The 18,279-nt window shown below is 42.1% G+C and overlaps 1 protein-coding gene across 1 annotated transcript in view; it reads right to left on the bottom strand.

Moving 5' to 3' along the window:
* Nucleotides 1-1,679: 1,679 nt before the first annotated feature.
* Nucleotides 1,680-18,279, bottom strand: part of LOC128687704 (protein turtle homolog B) — a 188,139-nt gene continuing 171,539 nt past the window's right edge. The window contains exons 13-14 of the mRNA XM_053775306.2: nucleotides 18,169-18,279; nucleotides 1,680-3,865 (exon numbers count right to left, since the gene is read on the bottom strand). The exon at nucleotides 18,169-18,279 is cut by the window's right edge and continues 2 nt beyond it. Coding sequence (XP_053631281.2) covers nucleotides 3,389-3,865; nucleotides 18,169-18,279 — 588 coding nt within the window. The 3' untranslated portion in view covers nucleotides 1,680-3,388. The remainder of the gene's footprint in view (nucleotides 3,866-18,168) is intronic.

The following is an 18,279-nucleotide window of genomic DNA, read 5'->3' as shown; positions in this document are numbered from 1 at the left end:
CCACAAGGATGGCAAAGTGTAAAAAGGGTGATTAAATCTTGTGTAATATGTTGCCGTGTTGATGCCAGATCCTATATGTACCCAGGTCCTGCACCATTGCCAAATGAGCAATTTCAGTCATTTAGCAACGAACTCCGCCCAACCGCAGTGTGGAAAATACTGTATATATTTTCCAGAAATACAGTAGTTATATGTAAATAGATGGCCATACTGTATTTAATAAAAATTTGTCATAAAAAATGGGAAGCCTTTCACCTGCGCAGAAGAGACTCGCCATTGTTGTTTGAATTGGACACAAACGTTAGTGAATAAGAGGAAGAATTTTCGTACTCCAGAGGTTAAAATTGGGCTGACACCTCTCAAATAGGAGCCAAAATTGTTGGATGTGTATTCCTGCATAAATTGAGATATCAGGCGACTGGACAAGACAGCTCCAGGAACCTAAGATAAGCTTGTTTATGTTTGTAACTCTGGCCAGTGTTATTTTCATGGATAGACAGTGAGGCTTTCTGAGTATGACACACAGTAATCTCCAGACTAGTTGGTGAGTGATATTAAGATATATTCTCCTTCTGTTATGTAAATGTGTATATATATAATCCTTTATTAATTTAATATACAGTCCACAAATTTATATATTTACCAGAATTCTTGGTGATGTATATTTCATTTGTAATTAATAGGTCTAGAGCAACTTGTGGATATGACAGTGGTAGGTATCGAAAGGGGACATTTTTGCGACCTAGGTGTCCCAAATTCCTACTTGTCTATGTAACTGATAAATAATAATTGTCTTTGTTATCATTTATTGTTATGTTCATAATGAGTTACATTCAAATAAATGTAATTTTCCACAATAATTATGAGATAATAGTCATACAATTACAAAAGCCAATTTTACTTCCTTAGGCTTTATAGCTCATCATATAAGTGCACATGTAAGTGGACGGGCTAATAAACAGTTTTACATATCTTGTTGAATACTCACAGTTAATTAATTGACAATGTTGGTGGCATTCGAGGAAGTTCTTGCCACTATTTGCAAGGGTCTACTGTAACGTTCATATCTCTCGGTTTAAAAGGTATACGCAGTCTCAAGAAAACTGGAGACGCTATTTTTCTTTTAGCCATAAAAATGTGCTTCAGACTATTAACAGAAATCTTTTACCTTTGCCACATACAGAATTTTTCTCGTCGGATTTGTTGAGACTTGCCTGAAATGTCTTGGAAAAAAAAAAAAGAAAAAGAAAAAAAAAAGGGCTGTAGCGAAAAAAGAAATCCTCTATTATGTAGGATATTAATCTGCTATTTTCCGTTTATGGAGTAACCAAATTTCTGCCAGCACTTGTGTCTGATATAACTTTACTCTCAAGTGATCGGTGTGATTTTAACCAAAGGAATGAGAGGAATGCCAACGGCATCGATCTGGAATGGTAAACGGATGTTTCCTCGTAAATAATGTTATGAAATTTATGGGCTTCTCCAGTCTGTCCACATCTGTGCAAGAGGTTCTAGATCTGGGACAGAAAATGAGAGTAGTTTTATTTTACATATATGTACACACGTTATGCTTATTTTGCAAACCAATTTCTTATTCAAATATCTGACAACAGTAAGTCTCAGTGTGTAACATCTGTGAAAGCGTCATCCTAATTCTTCGGAATATGAAAGAAGCTTCAGATGTTTTCTATCTTTACTAATAATGACTTATAGAACCAAAGATACAATAGTATAAGGCACTAGAAATCACCCAAGGAGATTGCACATTGCACAGGGACTTAAAGCAGAAGAGAGTTATTAGTGAAACTTCGTTGGGATGATGTAGGGGCAGCTACATAGCATAGCAATGCTTACCCAAAATTCGTTTGTTCAGCTCTCATAAGTTGTGCTCATGATGCTATTTGTTTCTTGTGGTTGAAGTGCCAAACTTTTCACTATCCCTGCTGCCTTCTGATGCCATCCCACACTGTACTATTCTCCTTGAGTGCTTACACTCACTTATATAATAATTAATAATTCTTCTAGGGTGTACCATGCAACATTCACCCCAACTGTTGTTTAGTAATGGATCCCATGACATAAATATTATCTCAGCATAATAATATGTGGGGGTCACACAAAGCCTACCAAGATTTTCCTTAAAAGTACTGTACAAAAATATATCTGCTATAATATCACCAACAAACAATGGCTTGACACAACTACTCGAATCCTTAAAAACCTTCTCAAGAATACCCGTATTCAAGTAAGTTTACCGCTGGCAGTGCCCTTCATTGTGGAACTCTGCAACCTGTGCTTATTCTCAGTAGCTCTTCATATCTTGCATTACCCTGTCAGCTCTCCAGAGCTCTGGTTAAACTTCCGTCGCTGTGCACCTCTAGCCCGTCCTTAGGGTTTCCACATTCGTCATTACCTCTCTCCCGGCTACAAATTGAGGGTTTCCGAATCTCGTCTACCTCACTTCCTTCAGTGTGTGACAACTATGGGTCAGTTTCGTCAAATTTATTATTCCTACTACACACTTTGTCCCCAGGTGCTAATCTAAGATTCATTCTGTGGTTAACTTTGACCTCTCATTCTCCTTCTGGTGAAATCCGGTACACACTTCCGTTACATTTATTTTATGGGTGACAAGCCAATCGTCCAGTATTTTACCCCTCTCACTGCGTCTCCACCAAATGGGAGAGCATTAAGGTAATCCTGGGGTATATCGAGAAGCTTCATACTTTTCTATGTTTACTAATATTCAGTCGCATATAGTACCGAAAGATGTAATGGTTTAAGGCACTACCAAAGGAGACCGTACGTAGCACTGGGACCTAAAGCAGAAAAGTTACTATTGAAACAGTTGTTGGGATGATGTAGGGGTACGTATATAACATAATACTAATGAATAAAGCACATGTACAACACATGGGTTTCGTCTGCAATGCAAACTTCTTCCGTTAAAAACAGGTGAATTAACAGCAGAATAAGAATGAGGGGCCGAAGAATGATCACCTCAGTATTTCTTTTTTCTACAGTCTCAAGTGTTATTTTCGCTTGTTATCGACTGTAGATTACTACAAAGTAGGACAACGTTTCGGTGTTAAAGACAACCAAATGTTGCTCGTGTGTCTTATTCATCAACTTGTAGGTATTGTATCAATAATAGGAAACATAGAACTAATAACATCATTTACACAAAACTTGCTGGTTTACCCCGTCTCATAATTTGCTGCCATATTGTTTGCTGATATTTTAACATTAGGCCGAGGAGTCAATGGCTCCCATTAACTTTTCCGTTCCTCGGCTGCTGTATGACACCGTCTCAGCTTTGTTCTTCTCTTTCACTGCTTCAATCAATTATGTAATAACTAATGCATCTTGCGGAGTACACATGCTAAATTTAGACTGAGCTCTCCTTTTGGCAGGGAATAAGTGGAAGCGCAGCTTCTGGGTCTCCTTCATGAGGGTCTCGCCTTAGTGAGTGTCGTCGCCCCATAGACGCAGAGGAAGGAATCCAAGGAGAGTGAGTTGTCTGCGGGACCTCACTCTGTGTGGGGGTGGTCCTGTGGAGAGCCTGCGGGAGTCCACTTTGTATGGGAGTGTTGGTAATCACTACAGGCTGGGAGTAAGATTTATGTGCTAAAGGTGAGTAGTGAGTTTTGTTGTCGAGAGTAGCGTAGATGACCCCATGCGGATCAGTGAGTTGCGAGCTGGATGTAGTTTTCTGTGGATTGTGTTGTCGTGGGATGAGTGTAGTTCTCTGTAGATCATGGTGCTGGGGGTTGATGGGACCTCTGTGCAGCTCAGGATGTGGAGGGCTGGAGTTTGTGCCTCCCAGCACTAGCTCTGCATACTGAACATCGCCGGCAGAACATGGCTGTTGGGAATTCGAGTATTATTAGTTTTACCAAACAAGGCGAAATATCTTATAAATGCTGCCTGATATACAGAAGAGTAGCCTCTGCACTCCTTCAAATTCATCCTATCCTCTCATTTTCTATCCATGTTTTTTCCATCATTACAAGATATTTGTACTGTAAAAACGTTTCGTATACTTAACATTTTTTTTTCAATTAACACTGTTTAATTCAGAATTTTAAGAAGTATTAATTGTTTTACCAAATAAGAAGAAATATCTTAAAAAATTGCTTTATGTAAGGAAGATTATTCACTTCCACGCCTTCAAATTAATTTTAACCTCTCCATTTATCTATATATGTTCTTCTATCAATATATAATTACACTGTAAAAACATTTCACATACTAAATGTTTCTTCCTTATCCAGTTTGTCTCATAATTCTTCCCAGAATTTCCCTTTCCTCTCAACCCTACTCTCCTATAACTACAAACTACTGCTGCACACTCTAGCACTGCATTCTTAGATTCGTAACATGCCTCTTCACCTAACTCTTCATCATCCTTTCTATCCAATCTTTCTTCCAACATTGGCTCAAACCTGTCAGTTAGCATCCCTTACTTTATTTTTTCCATTTCTCGCTTACACACTGACATCATGTATATCAACCTCCTCTCACGTAGCTCCCACTAAAAATGACCTGCCATAACACTCTGTACTTTCAAAACATGCACATCAATATACTGCATATTTCATCGTAGCTCATTACATATTTATCCTCTTCCTAATATATATATATATATATATATATATATATATATATATATATATATATATTGTCTACTTTCACACTTCCTTCTCAACACACTTTAATCAGAGGTCTCCCAATGTCATTTACATTCACTTGTCACTCCCAGCATTGTTGCTATTGTGCACCCTGAACACAGGGTTAATATCGCAATAATACATTCTACAATGATTATTCTCAAACTTGATTAAAAATTCTCAACACATCCATGTATATGGAGAATCACAATCCTCTCTCTACGTTCGTTTCAAGCTGGAACACACTATTCTTTATCCACTAGACATATACATTACTTTCACCTCCAGCCATGAATATTACTTCCACCTCTAGGCATGTACATTCCTTTCGCCTCCAGGCATGTACATTACTTTCACTTCCAGGCATGTGCGTTCCTTTCACCTCAATGCCTATACATTACTTTCACCTCCAGGCAGGTACATTATTTTCACCTCCAGGCAGGTAAACATTCTCTGTAACGCAAGTCTCTCATATATCTATTCTTATTCACTTCATTTCTTGTATTTCAACATTCTTTCTACACGTGTACATTGCATACCAGCGTTAATGATTACCTTGCTCTGACCTTGTAGATGTACAAGAAATAATCCCATTACTTCTCATCTCTGATACTCTTCCCTCCCCTCTACTTTTAACTTTATTTACCAGTGCCTGTTCTACGTCCACGCTCATTCCAACTGCTCAGAAACTAAATAAAGAACTAACTTCCTAACAAAAACACACGCTCAGACAGACAGACAGACACAAAAACACACGCACACACACACACACACACACACACACACACACACACACACACACACACATAACGCCGAGAAGTACAAATGTTAGCCGCCGAATCCTAGGGAAAAAAGGACCGCGCTTCTTTTGTAAAGGAAGCAGAAAGTATTATGTGAGTGATGTCCAAACAAACAGAAGGAAATTATTTATATATGGAACATTTTCTGAAATTAGATTAACGTATTAAATATATTAGGGAGAAATGGAGTAGCACAGCAGTTCATTGATGCATTTGTTGACAATATGGCAAGAAACCCAGTGGATAGATGGATAAGATATCTAACTAAAATAGATGGATGGATGATCGAATTTAATACAGATAAATGCCATATAATGAATCAACTAAAACTGAGCAAAACCAGGTAAGGCAAAATGGGTTAATATAAAAATTAATTAAGGAAATGCAATATTAAAAAATGAAATATAAATTTTAAAAACTTCGTTGAAGCAAATGCAGAAGACAATAATGAGTCAGCTGAGTAAATGAAGTGTTGAAAAAATGATAAATTAGGTAATGGATAAAAATAAGGATCATATTGAGAAGGAAATTTAAGGCTTAGTATAATACAAGACTAATTTGAAGTGATGCAGGAATAATTAATCAAAAGACGGAATTAGAACAGCTGGTGCATTTAGCACAGGATACATCTAAGAGTGTCAACAACAGCATGGACTGGAACTATTTACAAGAGGATCTGCACACACTGAGCACATGGAGTGATGGATGATGGAAATAATGCAGGTAAACGCCATGTAATGAAAACGGGAGACAGTGAAATCAGGGCATAAGAGGAACATAGACTGTGACAAGATATTAAAGTATCAGATAGAGAATAGGATGCATGAATTATTAAAAAATTGCCATCGGAAGATCGTATAAATGAAACTGTGTGAACCTCGTATGCTAAACTGGCAAACTATAAATGCGCTTTTAAATATATGGATGGTGAATTGTGAAGAAAATTGTCTATAACCTAAATTATACCAAAATTGGCATATGCAGTGGTTGTGTGGTGTCCACACCTGAAAAAAAAAATTAGATAAGTTAGAATATGTCCAAAGAAGAGCTGAAAAATGGTGGCCGGGAATGAGTTATATGAACAATAATGAAATGCTGAAAATATTCAAGTTTCCCATGTTGGCTGATAATTGGAAAAGAGGAGATATGATAATCACATATAAGGTTATGAAAGAACTTGTATGAGTAGATAAATGAGATTCCTTAATACCTACAACAAGGATAACAAGAAGTATCAATTGTAAATTGAGGAAAAGGTGGAGTGGGAAGGACAGTAGAAAACTGTTTTTCTCAAATAAGGTTAACTTGTGGGATGCATTATTAGAGAAATTATTAAGTGCTGCAGCTACTGGAAATTTTTAAATATTATGTGATGACCAGAGTACAGAAGATGGAACTCCACAAGAATATCTGAATCAGAAGCTTCAAATAGGTAATTATATGCAAACAAGGAAACACAGGCACAGGCACACACAGACACACAGACACAGACACACGGAAATAGGTGAAGAGATGGACGAGATTGTAAATTTTCAGAGAATAGGGGGGTACTCGAAGGGGAGAAACCGACCAATCAAGCTGATTCTCAGGACGGAAACAGTGCGGAACAGGATCCTCCAAGAGAAACCACGATTGAAATACTCGGAAGAGTACAAGAGGGTGTTCCTAGACAGAGACAGAACAAAATCAGAACGACAGCAGCTGAGGGAGAGGACAAAAAAACGAAAGGAGCTAGGAAAAGAGACAAGGAGGGAATCAGCAGAGGTCAGTCAGAGCAGGACAGAACAGCAAGGGCAAGCACACACACAACTACTCTCAGAACCATACAACCTATCACACCATCCCAACACACACTACAATCCATACCCACAGCCTCCACCCAACATCGACCTATAGAATCCCACAGTATGCCACCAGGTCTCCCACCCCCACAGGCCCCCCAAACCACAGTGTTGGAAAGGAAACTGAAGGTATGGTACACAAACGCTGATGGAATAACAAATAAGTGGGAGGAGTGGCACGAAAGAGTCAAAGAAGCATCACCGGACATCATAGCTCTTACAGAAACCAAGCTTACAGGTATGATAACAGATGCCATCTTTCCAACGGGATACCAAATCCTGAGGAAAGACAGAGGGAACAGGGGGGGTGGAGGAGTGGCGTTGCTGATCAAAAATCGCTGGAATTTTGATGAGCTGGAGAGAGGAGATAGCGGAGAAGAAAGTGATTACATAGTGGGAACACTTCACTCTGGAGGTCCCAAGGTGGTAATAGCAGTGATGTATAACCCACCACAGAACAGCAGGAGGCCAAGGCAAGAGTACGACGAGAGCAATAGAGCGATGGTTGACACACTGGCTAGAGCGGCCAGAAGAGCTCATGCATGCAGTGCAAAGCTCCTGATCATTTGGGACTTTAACCACAAGGAGATCGATTGGGAGAACTTGGACCCACATGGGGGCCAAGATACATGGAGGGCTAAGATGATGGAGGTGGTACTGGAGAACTTCATGTACCAACACGTAAGGGACACTACAAGAGAGAGAGGAGAGGATGAACCAGCAAGGCTGGACTTAGTATTCACCTTCAGTAGTGCAGATATCGAGGACATCACATATGAAAGACCCCTTGGGGCCAGTGACCATGTGGTTTTAAGCTTCGAATACACAGTAGAGCTACAAGTGGAGGGAGAAGCAGGAAGGCCAGGACGAATGAAGCCAAACTACAAGAAAGGGGACTACACAGGAATGAGGAACTACCTGAACGGGGTTCAGTGGGACAGAGAACTGGCAGGGAAGCCAGTTAATGAGATGATGGAATATGTAGCAACAAAATGCAAGGAGGCTGAGGAGAGGTTTGTACCCAAGGGTAACAGGAGTAATGAAAAAGCCAGGATGAGCCCATGGTTTACCCAAAGGTGCAGGGAGGCAAAAACCAAGTGTGCTAGGGAATGGAAGAAATATAGAAGGCAAAGGACCCAGGAGAATAAGGAGAACAGTCGTAGAGCCAGAAACGAATATGCACAGATAAGAAGGGAGGCCCAAAGACAATATGAAAATGACATAGCAGCGAAAGCCAAATCTGACCCGAAACTGTTGTACAGCCACATCAGGAGGAAAACAACAGTCAAGGACCAGGTAATCAGGCTAAGGAAGGAAGGAGGAGAGACAACAGGAAATGACCGTGAAGTATGTGAAGAACTCAACAAGAGATTCAAAGAAGTGTTCACAGAGGAGACAGAAGGGACTCCAGAAAGACGGAGAGGTGGGGCACACCACCAAGTGCTGGACACAGTGCACACAACCGAGGAAGAAGTGAAGAGGCTTCTGAGTGAGCTAGATACCTCAAAGGCAATGGGGCCAGATAACATCTCCCCATGGGTATTGAGAGAGGGAGCAGAGGCGCTATGTGTACCCCTAACAACAATATTCAATACATCTATCGAAACAGGGAGATTGCCTGAGGCATGGAAGACAGCAAATGTAGTCCCAATCTTTAAAAAAGGAGACAGACATGAAGCGTTAAACTACAGACCAGTGTCACTGACATGTATAGTATGCAAAATCATGGAGAAGATTATCAGGAGAAGAGTGGTGGAACACCTAGAAAGGAATGATCTCATCAACAGCAGCCAGCATGGTTTCAGGGACGGGAAATCCTGTGTCACAAACCTACTGGAGTTCTATGACATGGTGACAGCAGTAAGACAAGAGAGAGAGGGGTGGGTGGATTGCATTTTCTTGGACTGCAAGAAGGCGTTTGACACAGTTCCCCACAAGAGATTGGTGCAAAAACTGGAGGACCAAGCAGGGATAACAGGGAAGGCACTACAATGGATCAGGGAATACTTGTCAGGAAGACAGCAGCGAGTCATGGTACGTGGCGAGGTGTCAGAGTGGGCACCTGTGACCAGCGGGGTCCCGCAGGGGTCAGTCCTAGGACCAGTGCTGTTTCTGGTATTTGTGAACGACATGACGGAAGGAATAGACTCTGAGGTGTCCCTGTTTGCAGATGACGTGAAGTTGATGAGAAGAATACACTCGATCGAAGACCAGGCAGAACTACAAAGGGATCTGGACAGGCTGCAGACCTGGTCCAGCAATTGGCTCCTGGAGTTCAATCCCACCAAGTGCAAAGTCATGAAGATTGGGGAAGGGCAAAGAAGGCCGCAGACGGAGTACAGTCTAGGGGGTCAGAGACTACAAACCTCACTCAAGGAAAAAGATCTTGGGGTGAGTATAACACCAGGCACATCTCCTGAAGCGCACATCAACCAAATAACTGCTGCAGCATATGGGCGCCTAGCAAACCTCAGAACAGCATTCCGACATCTTAATAAGGAATCGTTCAGGACCCTGTACACCGTATACGTTAGGCCCATATTGGAGTATGCGGCACCAGTTTGGAACCCACACCTAGCCAAGCACGTAAAGAAACTAGAGAAAGTGCAAAGGTTTGCAACAAGACTAGTCCCAGAGCTAAGAGGTATGTCCTACGAGGAGAGGTTAAGGGAAATCAACCTGACGACACTGGAGGACAGGAGAGATAGGGGGGACATGATAACGACATACAAAATACTGAGGGGAATTGACAAGGTGGACAAAGACAGGATGTTCCAGAGTTTGGACACAGCAACAAGGGGACACAGTTGGAAGCTAAAGACACAGATGAATCACAGGGATGTTAGGAAGTATTTCTTCAGCCACAGAGTAGTCAGTAAGTGGAATAGTTTGGGAAGCGATGTAGTGGAGGCAGGATCCATACATAGCTTTAAGCAGAGGTATGATAAAGCTCACGGCTCAGGGAGAGTGACCTAGTAGCGATCAGTGAAGAGGCGGGGCCAGGAGCTCGGACTCGACCCCCGCAACCTCAACTAGGTGAGTACAACTAGGTGAGTACACACACACACACACACACACATACACACATACACACGCACACCCACACATACACACGCACACCCACACACACACTGGTCCTAGGACCAGTGCTATTTTTGGTATATGTGAACGACATGACGGAAGGGTTAGACTCAGAAGTGTCCCTGTTTGCAGATGATGTGAAGTTAATGAGGAGAATTAAATCTGATGAGGACCAGGCAGGACTTCAAAGAGACCTGGACAGACTGGACACCTGGTCCAGCAAATGGCTTCTCGAATTTAATCCTGCCAAATGCAAAGTCATGAAGATAGGGGAAGGGCACAGAAGACCACAGACAGAGTATAGGCTAGGTGGCCAAAGACTGCAAACCTCACTCAAGGAGAAAGATCTTGGGGTGAGTATAACACCGAGCATGTCTCCGGAAGCACACATCAATCAGATAACTGCTGCAGCATATGGGCGCCTGGCAAACCTGAGAACAGCATTCCGACACCTTAGTAAGGAATCATTCAAGACACTGTACACCGTGTATGTCAGGCCCATACTGGAGTATGCAGCACCTGTTTGGAACCCGCACTTGATAAAGCACGTCAAGAAACTAGAGAAAGTACAAAGGTTTGCAACAAGGTTAGTTCCAGAGCTAAGGGGAATGTCCTATGAAGAAAGATTAAGGGAAATCGGCCTGACGACACTGGAGGACAGGAGGGTCAGGGGAGACATGATAACGACATATAAAATACTGCGTGGAATAGACAAGGTGGACAAGGACAGGATGTTCCAGGGAGGGGACACAGAAACAAGAGGCCACAATTGGAAGTTGAAGACACAAATGAGTCAGAGAGATAGTAGGAAGTATTTCTTCAGTCATAGAGTTGTAAGGCAGTGGAATAGCCTAGAAAATGACGTAGTGGAGGCAGGAACCATACACAGTTTTAAGACGAGGTTTGATAAAGCTCATGGAGCGGGGAGAGAGAGGGTCTAGTAGCAACCGGTGAAGAGGCGGGGCCAGGAGCTAGGACTCGACCCCTGCAACCACAAATAGGTGAGTACAAATAGGTGAGTACACACACACACGCACACCCACACATACACACGCACACACACACACACACACACATACACACACACACACACACACACACACATACACAAACACACACACACACACACACACACACACACACACACACACACACACGCACACATACACACTCAAGGAGAAAGACCTAGGAGTGAGGAGTATAATACCGAGTACATCGCCAGAAGCACACATTAACCAGATAACTGCTGCGGCATATGGGCGCCTGGCAAACCTGAGAATAGCATTCCTGTACCTCAGTAAGGAATCGTTCAAGACTTTATACACTGTGTACATCAGGCCCATACTGGAGTATGCAGCACCAGTTTGGAACCCACACCTGGTCAAACACGTCAAGAAATTAGAGAAAGTGCAAAGGTTTGCAACAAGGCTGGTTCCAGAGCTAAGGGGAATGTTCTATGAAGAAAGGTTAAGGGAAATCGGTCTGATGGCACTGACGACACAAGAGGGTCAGGGGAGACATGATAACGACATACAAAATACTGCGTGGAATAGACAAGGAGGACAGAGACAGGATGTTCCAGAGATGGGACACAGAAACAAGGGGTCAAAATTGGAAGCTGAACACTCAGATGAGTCAAAGAGATGTTAGGAAGTATTTTTTCAGTCATAGAGTTATTAGGAAGTGGAATAGTCTGGCAAGCGATGTAGTGAAGGCAGGAACTATATATAGTTTTAAGACGAGGTATGATAAAGCTCATGGAACAAGGAGAGGAAGGACTCAGTAGCAGTCAGTGAAGAGCCTGAGCCAGGAGCTGAGTTTCGACCCCTGCAACCACAATTAGGTTAGCAATAAGGTGAGTACAAGTGAGGAAGAATGAATACATAGCTCTAAGAAGATGTATGATAAATCTCATGTGCCAAGGAGAGAGACCTAGTAGCAAACAGGGAGGAGGCAGAGCATGTGTTGTGACTCGACCCTTGCAACCACAACTAGGTGAGTACACACACAGAGGAAGAGGAAAGGTTCGTATCTAAGGGCAACAGAAACAATGGGAAGATCAGAACGAGCCTTTGGTTCATCCAAAGGTGTTTACAGACCAAAACTAAGTGTGCAAGAGATTGGAAAAACTATAGAAGCCAAAGTACCTAGAAAAATAGCATCAGTCGAACAGCCAGAAAAGAAATAGGCAACAATACGAGAATGATATAGCATCGAAAACCAAATCTGACCCAATGCTATTGTACATCCACGTCAGGAGGAAAATAACGGTCAAGAACCAGGTAAACAGGTTGAGGAATGAAGGAGGAGAGATTACAAGAAATGACTGACAAGTATGTGAAGAGCTCAGCAAGAGATTATTTTCAATGGGGTCAGAAAGGACTCCAGCAAACCTGGATGGAAGGGTACACCATCAAGTGCTGGACACAATACACACAACCGAAGGGGAGATGAAGAGGCTGCTAAGTGAGCTAGATACATCAAAGGCGGTGAAACCGGACAACATCTCGCCGTGGATCTTGAGAGAGAGGGAGTAGGGGCAATGTGTGTGCCACTAACAACAATCTTCAACACATCTAACAAATAACAAAAAAAGGCACAGTACCGTGACTGGAACGATACACAAATAACCCGCATATAGAAGAGAGGAGCTTACGACGACGTTTCTTATCTCTTTATTTCTCCGTGCTCTCCGTATTTGTAATCCTCAGTTCCTTCAAGCAGAAATTTCCACTCTTCATAATTCCTTTTCCCGTCTTGGCTACCCTTCTCATTTCATAGACTCTGCCTTCTCACGTGCTGAACGTAATTTCTTCTTTCCAAAACTCTCTACTCCTGGGAACTCTTCTGTCCTCTGCCTTCCCTATATTTCCGGTCTTTCTAATCTCAACAACTCTCTCAGTTCCTTAGACATCAAGCTTACTTTCCGCCAGACTAACACTCTTCGCACCAATCAAATTCATACCTCTCCTTCCTCTACTGATGCTCCTGGTGTCTACTCTATTTCTTACTCCTGCCCTCTTCAATACTTTGGAGAAACTGGCCGATCTCTTTCTGACAGACTTAGGGAGCACAAAAGTAGTGTTAGGCTTGCCGACACTAGTGATGCTCTTTTCTGTCACGTCAGAGATCATATTCATCGTATTGACTGGTCTTCTGCTAAAACTGTCTTCCCTACTTCCAACTTTAACAGTCGCCGTCTGGTTGAATTCTCCCTAATACACAACTTTCCTTGTATGAATCTTAGTCCTGGCTTCGTCTCTGTAGATGCCTTCCTCTCCCACTACAATGTAAAATGCTCCAAACTTCAGAACACCCGTGACTTATTGTACAAGAATGGTATACAATACCAACAAGATGAAATTAAGACACATGTGCAACATCTGGGTATCTTTATTGTAGACGTTTCGCCATCCAGTGGCTTTATCAATACAAATTCTAGGAATTTGTATTGATGAAGCCACTGGATGGCGAAACGTCTACAATAAAGTTACCCAGATGTTGCACATGTGTCTTAATTTTACCCGTGACTTAACCTCCTTTTTCTTCTTCTTCCTCTTCCCTTTCCTCTTTCCTTTTTCTCCTCTGGGTTGTCTTTCTTCTGCCTTGTGTTTTTATTCCTTCATTTATTTTTTTACCATCCCCCCCCTCTGTGTTCTTGCTCTTACCCTCTATGGGCATCTAACTACCTTGCATTGCTCCTCTTTCTTAGTATTTGACTGGCTCCTCCTCCTTCTTACTTCTCCACTACTACTTCCTTCCACCTCCACTACTACTACTACCACCACTACGACTACTACTACTACCACTACCACTTCCAGCCTATATATACCCTTCCTGTTCTACTTTCCGTTAGTGTGACTTTGTTTATGATCCAAGTCGGACCGAAACGTCGTCGTAAGCTCCTCTCTTCTATGTGCGGGTTATTTGTGTTTCATCACATCTATTGAACCGGGGCAACTACATGAGGTGTGGAAGACAGCAAATGTAGTCCCAGTCTTTACCAATCTTTACCAGTGTCACTGACATGTATAGTATAGGAAGTCAAGAAAGGATTGGTAGAACGATAGCCAGCACGATGTCACAAACCTACTGGAGTTTTACGACAAGGTGACAGAAGTAAAGCAGGAGAGATAGTGCTGCACTGTAAGAAGGCTTTCGATACAGTTCCGCGTATGCATATGCATACGTGGAACTCTGATCGATTATAGTGCCTCATATTGCCTTTCCTGCTCCTCTAGCTTTTGCTAGAGAAGCAGGAAAGGCACTATAAGGCACTATAATGGATCAGAGAATAACTGACAGGAAGGAAACAACGACTGATGTCACGTGACAAAGTGTCAGAATGGGCGCCTGTGCCGAGTGGGATTCCACAAGGGTCAGTCCTAGTGTCGTTGCTGTTTCTGGTATATGTAAATGACATGACGGAAGAGATAGATTCAGAGGTGTGCCTGTTTGCAGATATTATGAAGCTAATCCAGAGAATTCAAGTGGATGAGGATCAGGTATGACTACAAAGGGATATGGACAGGCTGCAATCCTGGTTCAACAACTGGCTCCTGGAGTTTAACCTCACTAAGTATAAAGTTATGAATATTGAAGAAGGTCAACGAAGACCACACAGAATATAGGCTAGTGGGACAGTGACTGCAAACTTCACTCAAGGAAAAGTATCAGACCCATACTGGAGCATGCAACACACCAGTATAGAACCCACGCCTGGTCAAGCACGTTAAGAAATTAGAGAAAGTGCAAAGGTTTGCAACAAAACTAGTCCTGGAACTAAGGAGTATATCCTACAAGGAGAGGTTAAGGGAAATCAGCCTGATAACACTGGAGGACATGAGGGATAGGGGAGATATGATAGCGACGAGTAAAATACTGATAGCACTGACAAGGTGGATTGGAACAGGATGTTTCAGAGATAGGATACAGGAACAAGGGGTCACAACTAGTAGTTAAAAACTTAGATAAGTCACAGGGATGTTAGGAGGTATTTCTTCAGTCACAGAGTTGTCAGCAAGTGCAACAATCTGGAGAGTAATGTAGTGCAGGCAGGATCCACACATGGGTTTAAGAAGAGATACGATGAAGCTAATGCAGCAGGGACAGAGTGGACCTAGAAGTTACCAGCAAAGAGGCGGAACCAGGAGCTATGATTCGACCCCTGTAACCTCAAATTGGTGAGTATATGCATACATAGGCGAGCACACACACACACACACATACACACACATACACACACACACACACACACACACACACACACACACACACACACACAGTAGGCGGGGCCAGGAGCTGAGTCTTGACCCCTGCAACCACGAATAGGTGAGTGAGGACAAGCACACTATAGACAAGTGCCTCTGACAACTAGTAACTTACACAACAGGCCAAATGTCCATCGACAAGTGTCTTTGACAACTAGTAACTAGCTAACGTGAAGAAAAATCATAGCATGAGAAAGATGGAAGCAACTAGCCTTCAAAACAGGATACTACAGAAGAATAAGAGAATACCTAAAAACAATGGACTGAGAAAGGAACCAAAAGGAAAAACAACAAACTAAATAATATAATAATGTATCTGTGTCTGAAAGTGTCTCGAAGAGGAGGAGACATGCGTATCCAATAGCAGAAGGAACAATGGTCAGTGAACAACGTTCCCATGGTTCTACCACCAATGGAGAGAGGCAAAAGCTAATAGCGCAATAACTTTGAAAAAAAAATAAGCAAGAAACAACGGCAAACAAGGAAACGAGCATAATAGCCAGATAAGCAAGGGTAAGAAGTAAGACTGAGAGGCAACAAGAGAAAGACCTGAGTCACATATGAACCATAGATGATGCACAGCCACAGAAGAAGGAAAACAACAGTAGAAAACTGAATAATAATAATGATGAAAGAAGGAGAAGTATGCAGCGACCAGTCTGCGAGGAGCTGAGCAAAAAGAAAGGAAAAAAAAAAACTGGACATAAATAATAGATGCAACAGGAGACGAGCTGAAGAAACTACTGAGTGAGTTACATGACCTCGTAGGCAGTTTGACTACACGATATCTCTTCATGGATCCTGAAAGAGGGAGCAAAAACGGTGGGTATACTGCTAAGTTGAAACCGGACAGCTGTCAGGAAAGGGATAGACAGACTGTATTAAACTTCAGACCAATCTCATTGACATGCGTAGTATGTAAGGTTATGGAGAGAAAAATCAGATGAGTTGTAGTACATCTCGACAGGAGCAAGTACATAAACAACAGCCTGCACTGTTTTACAGGTAGAAAACTCTGTCTCACAAACCTACCAGAGTTCTATGGCAAAATAAAAAAAATAAAATGAGAGAGGGATTCGTGGACCGTATTTTTCTGAACTGTGAGATGACTTTTGACATCGTACAGCACAACATATTGGGACAATAGAGGAGCCAGCAGAAATAATAGGAATGAAATTGGTTTAAGCAGAAATTGGTTTAAGTACTACCGAACAGGAAGGAAACAAATGAAGGTTGTTTGCAAAGAAGTGTCAAAACTGGGCCAGTGTGACATATGGTGCTTCACAAGCATTAGCACTGCGGCTGGTATTGTTTCTACCGTACATGACCATGATACCGGAGTAGATAGTCTGGCATATTCCTTCTTGCAGATAATGTGAGACTAATAAATATAAAATAGCAGGGGAGGACAAGGAAAGGCTACAATCGGACCAAGACAAGATTCAGGATTTGTCTGACAAATGATTATTGGAATTCAACCCCAGTACATGAAAGTTTATGAAAACAGGGATCGAAGGTTATGAAAATTAATGAAGATTAGTTTTCATGTCACTATAAACAGCATATGTCAGGCCCATCCTAGAGTATGCAACACTAGTATGGAATCCACACTTGATCAAGCATGTAAAGAAATTTGATGAAGTGCAGAACCAGAGAATGGAGCTCTGAGCAGAGCAAAAATAGATAAACCTAATAACATTAGAGAACAGAAAAATTAAGGAAAACATGATAACCATGTACAAAATATTGAGAGGAATTGATATGGTGGTTAAGAAGAGGCTGTTGGAGAAGTGGGAGGCAGGAAAACACGAGGACACTGCCTGAGGTTAAAATCACAGTTGAGTCACGGGATGTTAAGAAATATTCCATGATCCTAAGAGTGGTTTGGAAGAAGAATGATCAGGACGTTAAGAGTAAAGAAGGGAAACCAATTCGCAGCTTTAAGAATAGGTATGATAAGTATCACAAATAATATAAGCCTAGAATTTTTCGAGAGAGAGAGCAAAGGCGCTTTGTAAACCGTTACCTAAAACCTTCAAGTCAATGGATATGAGACAACTGCCAAGTATGATGAAATAAGGGAAAAAAAGATCAATATTAGACAATAACGGCATACAAAATAAGGACCTGACAGAAGAGAAACTGACACACACAAGCACAGTTGAAGTTAAAGACAATCTGTTTCTCTCTCTCTCTTTCTCACGCACACACACACACATACACGAACTTTCTCTTTCTTTCTCCCACACATACACGAGCTCTCTCTTTTTCTCACACACACACGCTCTATCTCTCTCTTTTTCTCACGCACACACGCTCGCTCGCTCTCTCTCTCTCTTTTTCTCACGCACACACGCTCGCTCGCTCTCTCTCTCTCTCTCTCTCTCTCTCTCTCTCTCTCTCTCTCTCTCTCTCTCTCTCTCTCTCTCTCTCTCTCTCTCTCTCTCTCTCTCTCTCTCTCTCTCTCTCTCTCTCTCTCTCTCTCTCTCTGGCTCGCACCACTTACCTGGTAATTAGCTAGGGAGCAGAGGTGTTGGGTCCTGGGTAATGTAGCGTAGGCTGTGGGCAGCGAGGCTGAGCTGATTGTGTTGACACCATCCACCACCCACGACTCTGC

Source organism: Cherax quadricarinatus, chromosome 11 (assembly GCF_038502225.1).
Source record: "Cherax quadricarinatus isolate ZL_2023a chromosome 11, ASM3850222v1, whole genome shotgun sequence".
NCBI classification, from domain to species: Eukaryota; Metazoa; Arthropoda; class Malacostraca; order Decapoda; family Parastacidae; genus Cherax; species Cherax quadricarinatus.
The sequence above is the reverse complement of the archived record's forward strand: the minus strand, read 5'-3'. Positions and strand labels throughout refer to the sequence as shown.